Source organism: Delphinapterus leucas, chromosome 16 (assembly GCF_059928025.1).
Source record: "Delphinapterus leucas isolate spDelLeu-1000000601 "Yukka" chromosome 16, BTC_Dleu_Yukka2, whole genome shotgun sequence".
NCBI classification, from domain to species: Eukaryota; Metazoa; Chordata; class Mammalia; order Artiodactyla; family Monodontidae; genus Delphinapterus; species Delphinapterus leucas.
In genome coordinates this window covers 7585541-7601481 of record NC_143144.1, presented here as the reverse complement: position 1 = coordinate 7601481, position 15941 = coordinate 7585541, and the positions used below count along the sequence as shown (strand labels likewise).

The 15941-nt window shown below is 41.0% G+C and overlaps 1 protein-coding gene across 1 annotated transcript in view; it reads left to right on the top strand.

The window, feature by feature from the left end:
• PCNX2 (pecanex 2) overlaps nt 1–15941 on the top strand; it is a 278237-nt gene that overhangs the window by 141566 nt on the left and 120730 nt on the right. The window contains exon 20 of the mRNA XM_089897420.1: nt 14741–14882. Within this exon, the coding sequence (XP_089753546.1) occupies nt 14741–14882 (142 nt within the window). The remainder of the gene's footprint in view (nt 1–14740; nt 14883–15941) is intronic.

Here is a 15941-nt window from a genome sequence, read left to right as displayed (position 1 = left end):
CTTATACTTCTCTTCATTTACATATTTTTGCAGGAATCTAGCTAAGGTTGTCGCGTTTCTCTGAATTGGTGACGAATGTTGATAGACCTCTATGAAAGTATTTTTATAAGCAGGCTGAATTGCATTTGATTTGATGGCCTCAGTCTGACACTGTTGATATCTTATAAATTGAGAACTCAGAAAAAATAATTTTGTATAGAAGGACACCGAGCTCTAACTGACTGTACTTTATGAGAGATTAAAATAGGAAATGTTGTTTAATATGTTCTAGTTAGAAAGCTTTTTGTTTTGTAATCAAAAAAGTAATTCCAAGAGGCTGCTTTTCTTAAAGTCCCTCTGTTTATTTTAATTATTCAGAGTTCCCCCCAACCACTAAAAATGATAAGATGATAAATGAACATTTATTGAACCCTAACCCTAAGCCAGGCATTCTGTTAGGTACTTGAAATACTAAACTGATTAAGTCACAGCACCTACTCTTGACAAACTCACAATCTAGCGGGAAGATTAGTATTTAAATGAATACTTGCTCTGGTGTGACAGGTATTATAATTGTAGAATTCACAGTGTACAGTAATGGCTCAAAGGAATAACACACTTTGCCTCAAAACTAAAGGTGATATATACAGAATGCAGGCAGAAAGTGGGGTGCATGGTTTATAAATAATTTAAAAACAATAATAAATCCAATTAAAAGTTGGACTCCTTTTTATTATCATCATATGCTGACAGTTCTAAACGGTGCCAGTGTTAAACCCTCCTCCCACTGAGATGGACTTCGAATGCCCTGCCCCTGGCAACCATTGGTGGTGATTGTATTGGGAGCAGCGAGGGGGTGAGGAGGTGGCCAAGGAAAGCTCCAGATGGCAGGATGACAAATTCTGGAAAAAGATGAGGAGTTTCTCAAGTAGGAAATATGGAAGGGCATTCCAGGAAGGCCCCCAGCATATATATAAAGGCATATTAAACAGCATACTTGACTGCAGTGCAGGGGGAAATAGAAGTTATTTTCAATAGATGGTGATGATCCATTAGATATCCATATGGAAAAGCCATCAGTCTCAACTCCTATCTTGTAAGTATATTCTACACCATAATCAATTCTAGGTAGCTTGCAGATCTAAATGTGAAATGTAAAACAATTAAAGTTTAGAGGAAGGTAGAAGGTGGTCATGATCTTTGTCTTTTAAACAGAACACAAAAGTCTCTAAAAGGAAAGATAAATGAGAACTTGGAGCATATTAAAATTATTTCTTTTTTACAAAAGATACTATTAGGAGAGTTAAAAAGCATCCCACTAAATGGGAAAAGATTTTCCCAATGCATATATGTGACTAAAGACTCATACCTAGCATGTATAAAGAACTCTTAAAATCAGGAAGGAAAGACATATAATTCAATAGGAGAAAGAACCAGGCAATAGACATGAAGAACCACTTTACAAGAGTGTATATCCAAATGGCCAGTAAACACATGAAAAGGCACTCAGCTGCATTAGTCATTAGGAAAATGCAAAATAAAACCATAACATGATACCACTGTACACCCACCAGCGCAGCCAAAATGAAGGAGGGGGAAAATGTTTTGGCAAGGATGTGGAGCAAATGGAAGGAAAATTTCGCGCTGTTTGTGGGCGTGTAAATTGGCACAAGAACGTTGGAAAATTGTTTGATGGCACCTCCTGGACCTTCCTATATGCACAATTAATAACCTGGTGATTCCACACCTAGATATATACTCCACAGAAATGTCCCGTGTTTACCAAAGGACATATAAAGAATGTTCATAGCAGCATTCTTCACAGTAGATACTGGAAACTAACCAAATGCCCATGAACAGTAGACTGGAAAAATTCTCTGTATATTCATGTAGTAGATGACTATATGGCAGTGAGAATGAACAAATGACAACTGCACACAAAAATGTGGAGGAATCTTACGAACAATGCTGAGCAAAAGACACACAAGAATAGTAGTCAAGACAAGCCTCTTAGATAGCCTCATCCACCAGAAGGCAGACAGCAGAAGCAAGAAGAACTACAATCCTGCAGACTGCAGAACAAAAACCACGTTCACAGAAAGACAGACAACATGAAAGGCAGAGGGCTATGTACCAGATGAAGGAACAAGATAAAACCCCAGAAAAACAACTAAATGAAGTGGAGATAGGCAACCTTCCAGAACAAGAATTCAGAATAATGATAGTGAAGATGATCCAGGACCTTGGAAAAACAATGGAGGCAAAGATAGAGAAGATGCAAGAAATGTTTAACAAAGACATAGAAGAATTAAAGAACAAACAAACAGAGATGAACAATACAATAAATGAAATGAAAACTACACTAGAAGGAATCAATAGCAGAATAACTGAGGCAGAAGAACGGATAAGTGACCTGGAAGACAGAATGGTGGAAGTCACTGCTGTAGAACAGATTAAAGAAAAAAGAATGAAAAGAAATGAAGACAGCCTAAGAGACCTCTGGGACAACATTAAACGCAACAGCATTTGTATTATAAGGGTCCCAGAAGGAGAAGAGAGAGAGAAAGGATCCAAGAAAATATTTGAAGAGATTATAGTCAAAAACTTCCCTAACATAGGAAAGGAAATAGCCACCCAAGTCCAGAAAGTGCAGCAAGTCCCATACAGGATAAACCCAAGGAGAAACACTTCGAGACACATAGTAATCAAATTGGCAAAAATTAAAGACAAAGAAAAATTACTGAAAGCAGCAAGGGAAAAATGACAGATAACATACAAAGGAACTCCCATAAGGTTAACAGCTGATTTCTCAGCAGAAACTCTACAAGCCAGAAGGGAGTGGCATGATATACTTAAAGTGATGAAAGGGAATAACCTACAACCAAGATTAATCTACTCCGCAAGGATCTCGTTCAGATTCGATGGAGAAATCAAAAGCTTTACAGACAAGCAAAAGAGAATTCAGCACCACCAAACCAACTCTACAACAAATGCTTAAGGAACTTCTCTAAGTGGGAAACACAAGAGAAGAAAAGGACCTACGAAAACAAACCCAAAACAATTAAGAAAATGGTCATAGGAACACACATTTTGATAATCACCTTAAACGTGAATGGATTAAATGCTCCAACCAAAAGACACAGCCTTGCTGAATGGATACAGAAACAAGACCCATATATGTGCTGTCTACAAGAGACCCACTTCAGACCTAGGGACACATACGAACTGAAAGTGAGGGGATGGAAAAAGGTATTCCATGCAAATGGAAATCAAAAGAAAGCTGGAGTAGTAATAATCATACCAGATAAAACAGACTTTAAAATAAAGAATGTTACAAGAGACAAGGAAGGACACTACATAATCATCAAGGGATCAGTCCAAGAAGAAGATATAACAATTATAAATATATATGCACCCAACATAGGAGCACCTCAGTACATAAGGCAACTGCTAACAGCTATAAAAGAGGAAATCGACAGTAACACAATAATAGTGGGGAGCTTTAACACCTCACTTACACCAATGGACAGATCATCCAAAATGAAAATAAATAAGGAAACAGAAACTTAAAATGACACAATAGAGCAGATAGATTTAATTGATATTTATAGGACATTCCATCCAAAAACAGCAGATTACACTTTCTTCTCAAGTGCACACGGAACACTCTCCAGGATAGATCACATCCTGGGTCACATATCAAGCCTCAGTAAATTTAAGAAAATCGAAATCATATCAAGCATCTTTTCTGACCACAGCGCTATGAGATTAGAAATGAATTACAGGGGAAAAAACATAAAAACACAAACACATAGAGGCTAAACATTACGTTACTAAATAGCCAAGAGATCACTGAAGAAATCAAAGAGGAAATCAAAAAATACCTAGAGAAAAATGACAATGAAAACACGATGATCCAAACCCTATGGGATGCAGCAAAAGCAGTTCTAAGAGGGAAGTTTATAGCTATACAAGCCTACCTCAAGAGACAAGAAAAATCTCAAATAAATAATCTAACCTTACACCTACAGGAACTAGAGAAAGAATAACAAACAAAACCCAAAGTTAGCAGAAGGAAAGAAGTCATAAAGATCAGAGCAGAAATAAATGAAATAGAAACAAAGAAAGCAATAGCAAAGATCAAAATAACTAAAAGCTGGTTCTTTGAGAAGATAAACAAAATTGATAAACCATTAGGCAGACTCATCAAGAAAAAGAGGGAGAGGACTCAAATCAATAAAATTAGAAATGAAAAAGGAGAAGTTACAACAGACACCGCAGAAATACAAAGCATCCTGAGAGACTACTACAAGCAGCACTACGCCAATAAAATGGACAACCTGGAAGACATGGACAAATTCTTAGAAAGGTATAACCTTCCAAGACTGGACCAGGAAGAAATAGAAAATATGAAAAGACCAATCACAAGTAATGAAACTGAAACTGTGATTAAAAATCTTCCAACAAACAAAAGGCCAGGACCAGATGGCTTCACAGGTGAATTCTATCAAACATTTAGAGAAGAGCTAACACCTATCCTTCTCAAACTCTTCCAAAAAACTGCAGAGGAAGGAACACTCCCAAACTCATTCTCTGAGGCCACCATCACCCTGATACCAAAACCAGACAAAGATACTACAAAAAAAGAAAATTACAGACCAATATCACTGATGAATATAGATGCAAAAATCCTCAACAAAATACTTGCAAACGGAATCCAACAACACATTAAAAGGATCATACACCATGATCAAGTGGGATTTATCCCAGGGATGCAAGGATTCTTCAGTATACACAAATCAATCAGTGTGATATACCATATTAACAAATTGAAGGAGAAAAACCATATGATCATCTCAATAGATGCAGAAAAAGCTTTTGACAAAATTCAACACCCATTTATGATAAAAACTCTCCAGATAGTTGGCATGGAGGGAACCTACCTCAACATAATAAAGGCCATATACAACAAACCCACAGCAAACATCATTCTCAATGGTGAAAACCTGAAAGCATTTCCTCTAAGATCAGGAAGAAGACAAGATTGTCCACTCTCACCACTATTATTCAACACAGTTTTGGAAGTCCTAGCCACGGCAATCAGAGAAGAAACAGAAATAAAAGGAATAACAATTGGAAAGAAGAAGTAAAACTGTCACTGTTTGCAGATGACATGATACTATACATGGAGAATCCTAAAGATGCCACCAGAAAACTACGAGAGCTAATCAATGAATTTGATAAAGTTGCAGGATACAAAATAAATGCACAGAAATCACTTGCATTCCTATACAGTAATGATGAAAAATCTGAAGGAGAAATTAAGGAAACACTCCCATTTACCATTGCAACAAAAAGAATAAAATACCTAGGAATAAACCTACCTAGGGAGACAAAAGACCTGTATGCAGAAAACTATAAGACACTGATGAAAGAGATTAAAGATGATACCAACAGATGGAGAGATATACCATGTTCTTGGATTGGAAGATTCAATATTGTGAAAATGACTCTACTACCCAAAGCAATCTACAGATTCAATGCAATCCCTATCAAATTACCAATGGCATTTTTTATGGAACTAGAACAAAAAATCTTAAAATTTGTATGAAGACACAAAGACCTCGAATAGTCAAAGCAGTCTTGAGGGGAAAAAACGGAGCTGGAGGAATCAGACTCCCTGACTTCCGACTATATACTACAAAGCTACAGTAATCAAGACAATATGGTACTGGCACAAAAACAGAAACATAGATCAATGGAACAAGATAGAAAGCCCAGAGGTAAACCCACGCACCTATGGTCAATTAGTCTATGACAAAGGAGGCAAGGATATACAATGGAGAAAAGACAGCCTCTTCAATAAGTGGTGCTGGGAAAACTGGACAGCTACATGTAAAAGAATGAAAGTGGAATACTCCCTAACACCGTACACAAAAATAAACTAAAAATAGATTAGAGACCTAAATGTAAGACAGGACACTATAAAACTCTTAGAGGAAAACATAGGAAGAACACTCTTTGACATAAATCACAGCAAGATCTTTTTTGTTTCACTCCTAGAGTAATGGAAATAAAAACAAAAATAAACAAATGGGACCTAATGAAACTTAAAAGCTTTTGCACAGCAAAGGGAACCATAAGCAAGATGAGAAGACAACCCTCAGAATGGTAGAAAATATTTGCAAATGAATCAACGGACAAAGGATTAATCTCCAAAATATATAAACAGCTCATACAGCTCGATATTAAAAAAACAAAGAACCCAATCCAAAAATGGGCAGGAGGCCTAAATAGACATTTCTCCAAAGAAGACATACAGATGGCCAAGAAGCACATGAAAAGCTGCTCAACATCACTAATTATTAGAGAAATGCAAATCAAAACTACAATGAGTGGCTTCCCTGGTGGCGCAGTGGTTGAGAGTCCACCTGCTGATGCAGGGGACATGGGTTCATGCCCCGGTCCAGGAAGATCCCACATGCCACAGAGCGGCTGGACCGTGAGCCATGGCCACTGAGCCTGCGTGTCCAGAGCCTGTGCTCCGCAACGGGAGAGGCCACAACAGTGAGAGACCCGCATACCGCAAAAAATAAAAATAAAAAAAAAGAAAAAGGAAACTACAATGAGGTATCACCTCACACCAGTTAGAATGGGCATCATCAGAAAATCTACAAACAAATGCTGGAGAGGGTGTGGAGAAAAGGGAATCCTCTTACACTGTTGGTGGGAATGTAAACTGATACAGCCATCATGGAGAACAGTATGGAGGTTCCTTAAAAAACTAAAGGTAGAATTACCATATGATCCAGCTATCCCAGTACTGGGCATATACCCAGAGAAAACCACAATTCAAAAAGAGCCATGCACCCCAATGTTCATTGGAGAACTGTTTACAATAGCCAGGTCATGGAAGCAACCTAAATGCCCATCGACAGACGAATGGATAAAGAAGATGTGGCACATATATACAATGGAATATTACTCAGCCATAAAAAGGAACAAAATTGGGTCATTTGTTGAGACGTGGATGGATCTAGAGACTGTCATACAGAGTGAAGTAAGTCAGAATGAGAAAAACATATTGTATATTAACTCATATGTGGAACCTAGAAAAATGGTAGAGATGAACTGGTTTGCAGGGCAGAAATTGAGACACAGATGTAGAGAACAAACGTATGGACACCAAGGGGGTAAAGTGGTGGTGGGTGGTGGTGGTGGGATCAATTGGGAGATTGGGATTGACATGTATATACTGATGTGTATAAAATTGGTGACTAATAAGAACCTGCTATATAAAAAAAATAAGATACAAGAATATATTGTACAACACAGGGAATACAGCCAATGTTTTATGTTATAAAAAAAGAAGAATAGTAGGCAAAAGTGAGTAATGGTGTTCAGGGATTTGACAGTGGTTACCTCGTGGGGCAGTGACTGTAAGCAGGCATGGGGGTGCTTTGAGGCTGTTTCTTAAGCCAAGTGCTAGGGACACAGCTCTATGTGTGTGTATTTTATGCATGTGTCTTTGTATAAAAGAGTTAAACGAAAAGGTTTTTAAAAATCCAGCATTGATAAGTTAGGCAACCAGTTCACTACAGAATTTAGGTGGAAAACTGATAGAAGATGATTATGTAGAGTTACAAAGCAGCAGAATATGGAAAGCCTACATGCCATATTAAGGCATTGTGCTTGGGTGTATGGACAGACACAGTGGAGAACAATGAAGGCTATGAGCTATACCATGGCTAGATGTGCCTTTGTAACAGATCTTTGGTGGCAACAGGACAGAAAAACAGATGGTGTATAAAGAAACTGGAGCCAAGGAGATCATGCATTTACTCAACCCATATTTATTGAAGGATTACTGTGTCACCATGGGGGATATGGCAGTGAACAAGACAAAGTCCTTGCCCTCATGGAGCTTACCTGGTAATTGGGAAAGCAGATGCTAAATAACACACAAATAAGATATCAAATTGAGATGTTTTATAAAGAAAAATTTATTACAGTAAAGAAATCATGAAAGGAGGAGGCTGTTTTAGATATGGTGGTCAGGAGAGGACCCATTAAGGATGTGGCACTTGAGCAGAGACCTAAACAGGATGAGGGAGTGAGTCATAAAAATATCCAGAGAGGAGAGTCCCAGGCAGAAGGGACAGCAAACGCAAAGCTTCTGAGAGGGGAAAAACTTGGTGTATTTAATATTCAAGGAACATCACTGAGGAGGAGAGTGAATAATGGAGAAAGCGGTTGGAAATAAGATCAAAAAGGTAACAAGGTGCCAAATCATAAGGGTCTTCTAAAACATGGTAAGGACATTAGATTTTCTATTACTCCAGAGATAGGAGGAGGCTAAGGATCATAGCAAATACCCCCAAATCGTGGTGGCTTATTAGCAAAGCAAAAGTTTATTTTTTGTTCATGCAAAGTCCAGTGGGATGTGGTCAAAAGATTTTTCCTAGTCACTGTCCTTTGCATAGTGGAGGGTCATGGTCACTTGGGGACCAGACTTCTTCAATATTAGGAATCCATCACCTTAAGCTCTCAAGGTCACTATGGAATCCTAACATTCTTGAGCCAGCAGGTAGAAGGGAGAAGAAGCATGGAGTACCATGCACCCAGTTCTTAACCACTTGACCTGGAAGTGACACAATTCTGCTCGCATTCTCTTGGCAAGAACAAGTCATGTGGTCCTCCTGTATGCAAGGAATAACCAGGAGATGGAATCCCCAGCTGGGCAGCCACTTCCCAATATCAGCTCCATAAAAAAAGGGGAGTGTGACTCTTTGGAGATCAGCTAAATGAAATTTCTTTGTTGCAGGTTTTATCATAATTAGGATGAAAAGCCATTGGAGACGCACTAATAGGGTAGTAACAAAGTCTTAAAAATCCCCCTGGCGGGCTTCCCTGGTGGCACAGTGGTTGAGAGTCTGCCTGCCAATGCAGGGGACACGGGTTCGAGCCCTGGTCTGGGAAGATCCCACATGCCGCGGAGCAACTGGGCCCGTGAGCCACAACTACCTAGCCTGCGCGTCTGGAGCCTGTGCTCCGCAACGGGAGAGGCCGCGATAGTGAGAGGCCCGTGCACCGCGATGAAGAGTGGCCCCCGCTCGCCACAACTAGAGAAAGCCCTCGCACAGAAACGAAGACCCAACACAGCCATAAATAAATAAATAAATAAATAAAGCAAACTGTCAACAAGTAAAAATAAATAAACACTAAAAAAAAAAAAAAAAAAATCCCCCTGGCTGCTGGCTGGATTATAATCTGTGGCTGTGGGACATTAAAGAAGCAAGGAGACCAGTTTTAAGGAAGTTTCTTTAGGTTAGACATGATGGTGACTTGGACCAGGGTGATAGCAGCACAGGAGGAAAAATGTGGTTGAATTTGGAATAGATTTTGAAGGTGGAGCCAGTAAGATTTGCCTATAGGTTGGATATGTAAGATATGAAAGAGACTAAGCAAAGGATTTTGGCCTGGAAAACTAGGTGAGGTGCCCTTTAATGAGATGATGCCCAAATGGCATCTTGCTTCTCAAATGTCATCTTCTTAATTATGCCTCCCAGTCCACCCTGTTTTACACTGTAGCCCATGTGAACACCAGGAACTCTTTTTTTTTTTTTTTTTTTTTTAAAGAAGATGTTGGGGGTAGGAGTTTATTAATTTATTTACTTTTGCTGTGTTGGGTCTTCATTTCTGTGCGAGGGCTTTCTCTAGTTGCGGCGAGCGGGGGCCCCTCTTCATCGCGGTACGCGGGCCTCTCGCTATGGCGGCCTCTCTTGTTGCGGAGCACAGGCTCCAGACACGCAGGCTCAGTAGTTGTGGCTCACGGGCCTAGTTGCTACATGGCATGTGGGATCCTCCCAGACCAGGGCTCGAACCCGTGTCCCCTGCATTAGCAGGCAGATTCTCAACCACTGTGCCACCAGGGAACCCCCGGGAACTCTTGATCCTCTTCACTCTACTCTGTTCTTTCACTCATCACCCATCCTTCATAAGGTACTGTGTAATTTACATATTTATCATGTTAATTGTTTATTGTTCGTACTGGAGGGTAAGTTCCATCAGGGCAGAGTTTTATAATGTTTTGGGTGCTCATTTTCCCATGTGCCTAAAAAAAGTGTCTGGCAGAGTGTCTGGCTCATGTGTGGAATGAATGAATGGTGGACACGGGAGGAGTAGGTATAGGTGAGAGCGTGGAATGAAGGCCTTTGCTCGAGATGCTTATTAGACATTCAAAATATGTTGGAGAGTTGGATATACTGGTTTGGAATCCAGAAAAAAGGTCGTGCATGGAGATGTATTTTTAGTAGTCAACAGCATATTGACAATAGATTCTTAAGGCCATGGAACTGGATAAGATCATGTAGGGAATTATGAGAAGTCTGGAGTAATTAACTGGGTCAGACACTGCTGGGAGGTTATGTTGAGGACTGAGACTGACCATTGGATAGCAACGTGAGGTTCTTAGCAAAACAGTTTCATGGAGCGGTTGGGATGAGACTCTGATTGGAGTGAACTCAGAAGACAAAGGGAGTTTAAGTTGTGGAGAAAGCGAGTGTAGCCAAAATTCTTTTGAGAAATTATTACCAAGGGGTGCAACGAAATAGGGTGATATCTGGAAAATATCCAGCATCTGGAAGGCAAAGCGTCAAGGGGGGTATGTCTTTTTTTAGGACAAAAGATATTACAGTGTGTTTACATTGTGATGAGAATGATCCAATAAAGAGAGAAAAAAACAGGTTATTCAGGAGAATGGGGGAGAACCACAAAAGGCCCTTAAGGAGTAAGAAGTAATGTTATACAGTGCACACAAATGATGGGATTAGGAAAGAGTGAGTTTATTTGGATAAAAGACAATTATAATTTTTTTAAGATAAGAGATTGAGGATCTGAACAGTGAAACTAGAAAGGAGGAGATAGATATGTAAGAAGTAAGCACAGAGAATCAACATATTCTAGTCCTGTATGGAGGAAGAACTTCTAGAACAGTGGTTCTCAAACGTGAGCACGTATCAGAATCACTTGTAGGATTTATGAAACACGGATTACTGGGCCCAGCCCACAGATTTCTGATACAGCAGGTCCAGGATTGCATCTGAGAATTCGCATTTTTAACGAGTTGCCGGTGCCTCTTTCTCAAAGTACCACGTGGAGTCTAGCAACATCTGTATCCCTCAGGAGCTTATTAGAAATGCAGAATGTCCAGCTCCACTCCAGACCCATCTGATCAGATTCTGTCTTTTAACAAGTGATTTATTTGCATGATGAAGTTCGAGAATCACCGTTCTAGGATAGTGTGTTCAGCCTTGTCCCCAGGTGATTCCAACATGCAGCTATGATTGAGAACAGCTGACTCAGGGTGACCCCCAAGGTATATTGCCTGCATGACTAGGTGAATGTGAAGTGTCATGAAATAAGATAAAAAATTCATAAGGAGGAGCAGGTGTGTGGAGGTTGACAGAGTGCAGCTTTTGACACGCTGTATTTGAAGATTCCTTTGGGACATCAGCTGAAGCTCTTCAGTTGAGTATTTAGATCTTGAAGCTGGGAGAGGGATGGAAGATCTATCTCACTCAATGACAGATCTGAGCATCATCAGCATGGAAGTAATAATTCACATTAGGGGTGTTGAGGACCTCAGCTCAAGAAAATGAGAAAACTGGCAAAGAGGTCCAAGGAAGGCACGTGAGCCAGGGTAAAAGGAGAGAACCCTGCAGAGGAAGTGGGAAGAGCAGTGTGAAAGGTGTGAGCACAGGCAGGAGTTGGCAGGACGCAGAAGCTGAAGTGAGGGTTGTAGACAGAAGGAAGAATCAGTGATGTTTTCTGTCTCAGGAAGTTCCAGTGGGGCTTCCCTGGTGGCACAGTGGTTGAGAATCCTCCTGCCAGTGCAGGGAACACGGGTTCTAGCCCTGGTCTGAGAAGATCCCATGTGCCACGGAGCAACTAAGCCCATGCGCCACAGCTACTGAGCTTGCGCTCGAGAACCTGCGTGCCGCAACTACTAAAGCCCGCACGCCACAACTACTGAGCCCATGTGCCACAACTACTGAGCCTGTGAGCCACAACTACTGAGCCCGCCTGCCGCAGCTGCTGAAGCCCACACGCCTAGAGCCCGTGCTCTGCAACAAGAGAAGCCACCGCAATGAGAAGCCTGTGCACCGCAACAAAGAGTAGACCCCGCTCGCTGCAACTAGAGAAAGCCCACGCACAGCAACAAAGACCCAACGCAGACAAAAATAAATAAATAGATAGATAGATAGATAGATAGATAGATAAATAAATAGACTTATTTTAAAAAATAAAAAAGAAAGTTCCAGTAATATAGACTGAAAAATATCAGTTATCTGTCATTTGGGAAATCACAGGTGGCCTTGCCATGCACAGTTCTGGGCAGGGGTAGCTGCAAAGCCGTGGGGCAGAAGTTTTAGCAGGAAACAGGAGACAAGGAAGTGGGATGGTCAGACACGGACGACCGTTCCAAGAAGCTTGGCTGTGCCGAAAAGGACAGAGTGAGTGCTAGAAGATGTCAGTGGAAAGCAAGTTTTCAACTTGGCCAAGACCGGAATCTTGCCACTGGCCATTAGGAAAGAGCCATTGGTGGGTCAAGGGGGAAACTACTGAATCAAGATGTCGGGAAGAATGGAAGCCAGGGCATCCGTGGGGTCAGCCTCAGTAGGAGCAAGAAGGTGGGTATGAATATAGATAAATTTGTAGTTGAGGGGTTGGGAAGTGGGAAAATTTACGTTTAATATCTTCAATTTTCTCTAGGAAGTAGGGGTCAAAGTCATTTGCTTGGAAAGAGTTGGGGGGGGATCTTGGAGATGTATTTTTTAAATTTTCATGTACTTTCACAAAAGATAAAAACTCCTATCTATATGTAAAATATATCATATACCTAGATTTTTAAAATTATGTATCATAAACTTCGTTCCTTATGAAATAACCCATTTCCAAACACTGACCAGGAAAGATTACTATTAAGAACACCCAAAGATGAATTCCTACCCGATATCCTTATTTTCAACCTTAATTTTCCTCCAGCGCTTCCTCCCTGTTTCACTTACAACTAAAATTAGTTGGTTTTTTTCTGATAATTTCTCGTTGTATCTCTCTTCTGCTTGTTAAGTTAATCATTGGGGTGTTTGTTCTCGCTGTTTCCCACGTGATGAAGTGTTTCTACTCTCCCTGTTCTCACCATTCCCATCTCATTCAAATTAATTCTTTTCAAGCAAGATTTCTGAATGCCAGACCTCTCCTTGTAATCTCAATGACATGAAGATAGCCTTTATGTTTTTGAGTTATAAATATAATACATTCCTATATAGAAATGTAAACCATATAAAGGAGGAAGTAAAACGTCAGTTCCCAATTGTGTGTGTGTAGGTGTGTATGTTTGTGTTGCTTTCTGTGACCCTTTACATAAAGTCCCAGTCAAAGTAGGTTGGAAGGCGGTAATTTGTCTCCTAATCCTGGATAGGAAACCTGGAGGGGATGGCCTATTTTATGTCACTGCCATGTCTCTCTGCACGGTGTGTGTCAACAGTTTCTCTTTCATGAGTTGGTCCTTGTGTCATCCAAACAGCATAAAACCTACCTGGCTCTCTTGGTTTTTCACTATAGATTATTGGGGGTGGAAGTTTTTTAAATTATAAATTGTTGAAGCATATGATTCCAGAAGTTTGATGGAGTCCCGTTCCCCCTTGGCAGATTTAGGCTTTGAGTCCTGCCATATCTGGTCCATTTGCCCAGGTCTCTGATGGTGAGTTGGGGTCCACCGCAGCCTCTCAGTTACTAGCAGACAGAGATCTGGTGGGGAGTGAGATGGACCCACCTGAGGACCTGAACCTGGTGTGTTCTCCCCACCGAGGTGGGAAGCACAGGAGAGCAGGGATGCAGTGTTTCCCATCCCCTGATACTATGGCCTAGGGAGTCTGTGCTCTGACCAATAGGACCAGCCTCTCCTCCCCAGAGAGAGAAGTGGTAAGAGATGGGTGAGAGGCACAGTGTTACCCCATCATGGGGAGGAGAGCTGACTTCTCCGCCATGATTAGTAGGAAGGATGGGCGGGACACGCAAAGCCGAGGACCAGAAAGATGAAAGCAGTCATTCGTGACCACACACTAGTGGATGGTAGAGTCTGAATACAAACCCAGGTGGGTGTGACTTAAAACCTTAGCCTTTGTGGGAATGGATCTCACTTCCACGATGCCTCCTTCATTGTGAAGACTCACTGGAATGTCATACATTTCTAGTGATAGGGGGTTGTGGGTCAGCTTTCTCTTATGTGTGTAGATGGCCAGGAATTTGATTGTGGATTCATAGACTAAAAACAGGCAGAGGAGAGCCTGGAAAGTAGCCCCAGACTCAGAAGCAACCCCAAGCTTAAGAGGGGATGGGCCCGTGAGACTGTTTCCCAGTTCTCCATCCTTCGCTTTCTACCCTCACTCACTCTGAGATGGCTTGATGTGATGTGACAGCTCGTTTCATGGGTCCCAGTAATAATTAATATGGAAAAAATCAATTGACTTGAAAAATTGGGAAACTGGCCTATACCGTATATTATTATTTAGGAACGATGTAGAAACAAAGCTAAAAGTGCCTGCCTGGGAAGAAAATTGGTCCCTCTTGTCTGGTATCTGGAGTTCTGCAGCTCTTGAATGAAGGGGAGGGGGTGGGTCTTACTTATTATCACGTATACTTAAAGAAAAATAATTTGATCAGTGGCCATTCTAAGTGGTTTTTGTGTATCTTTCAGATGTCGCCCATTTAATGTGGTTTGAAAGACTCTATGTTTGGCTTCAGTGTTTTGAAAAATACATCTTGTACCCAGCAATCATTTTGAATGCCCTTACTACGGATGCATTTTCAATAAGCAATTACCGGAGACTTGGTACCCAGTAAGTGGATAACCGTTTATTCTCATCATGATTTGGATCACCACGTTTTCAAAATCGAGTGGGTTTCCTCTGAACAGGCTGCAGCAGAAGCCAACTTCTGTCTACCAATGATGGGCCACGTAACAGTAAGCCATGGTGGTCTCAAACTCGCTGGAGCTAGATGGTTATTGTAGAGGGACTGGGGGGCAAACGAAGTTAGATCTGCTTGGAGTGATCTTGTGAATAAGCATCAGTAGATTTGAAAATCACCCTGCAAACGCTTAGTCAGGAGCCTTAAGAAGATGACCGAAGTGCAGTGTGATTCCAGGGTTCCTGGCATTCCAACCGTCGTGCTTAGAGCTTTATTATGAAGTGCCTCTAGCACTTCACGCAGCAAAGACTCGAGCATTTTGTGTTTGAGGGAGGGGGAACTTAATCACTGTTACTGCTCTCTTTGCATTTCTCAGGAAAAGCCTCATAATTAAAAAAAATGGACCACAGAGAGACTTCATATCAACAAGATGCCTGTTTTTGCAAAGCATTAGCAGCATATAGCTGAGTTAGTGGTTTCATGTTTTAAAAGGAACTCTGAAATTACAAACGGAAACCTACTTGATAATTTGTGGATGTGTTGTTCTGACAAAAGGTTGACATTTCTGTTCAAATAAGTTCATAAAGGAGGATGATGTGAAAGAGGTTCCTTCCCAGATTTGCATATGAGTCACTTTGCTTAAACGGTACGTGCCCAAGTCAACCCTGATTCATAATCCCAAGCATGCCTCCTCTTCCTTTTGGGCTGTGATGAGGACAAATTAATTAATATTTGCCCAAGATGGAGCAAACTCAGGTAGAAGGCACGCGAATTCTCGGCTGGACCTTGAGTAGATTCATAGTCGCACGAAGCAGACACTAAATGAAATGACCCTACAACCTTCCTGTCTTTATCAGACTCTGCCTTCCTTCCAGCCTAGAACTGTGTCAGTCAGACCAGGGCAGGAAGTCCACGCCCTTTGGTATTTTAAATCCTAGACTTCGGATCCAGGGACGAAAATTAGTCTCACTGGATGAAGAAGGCAGGTG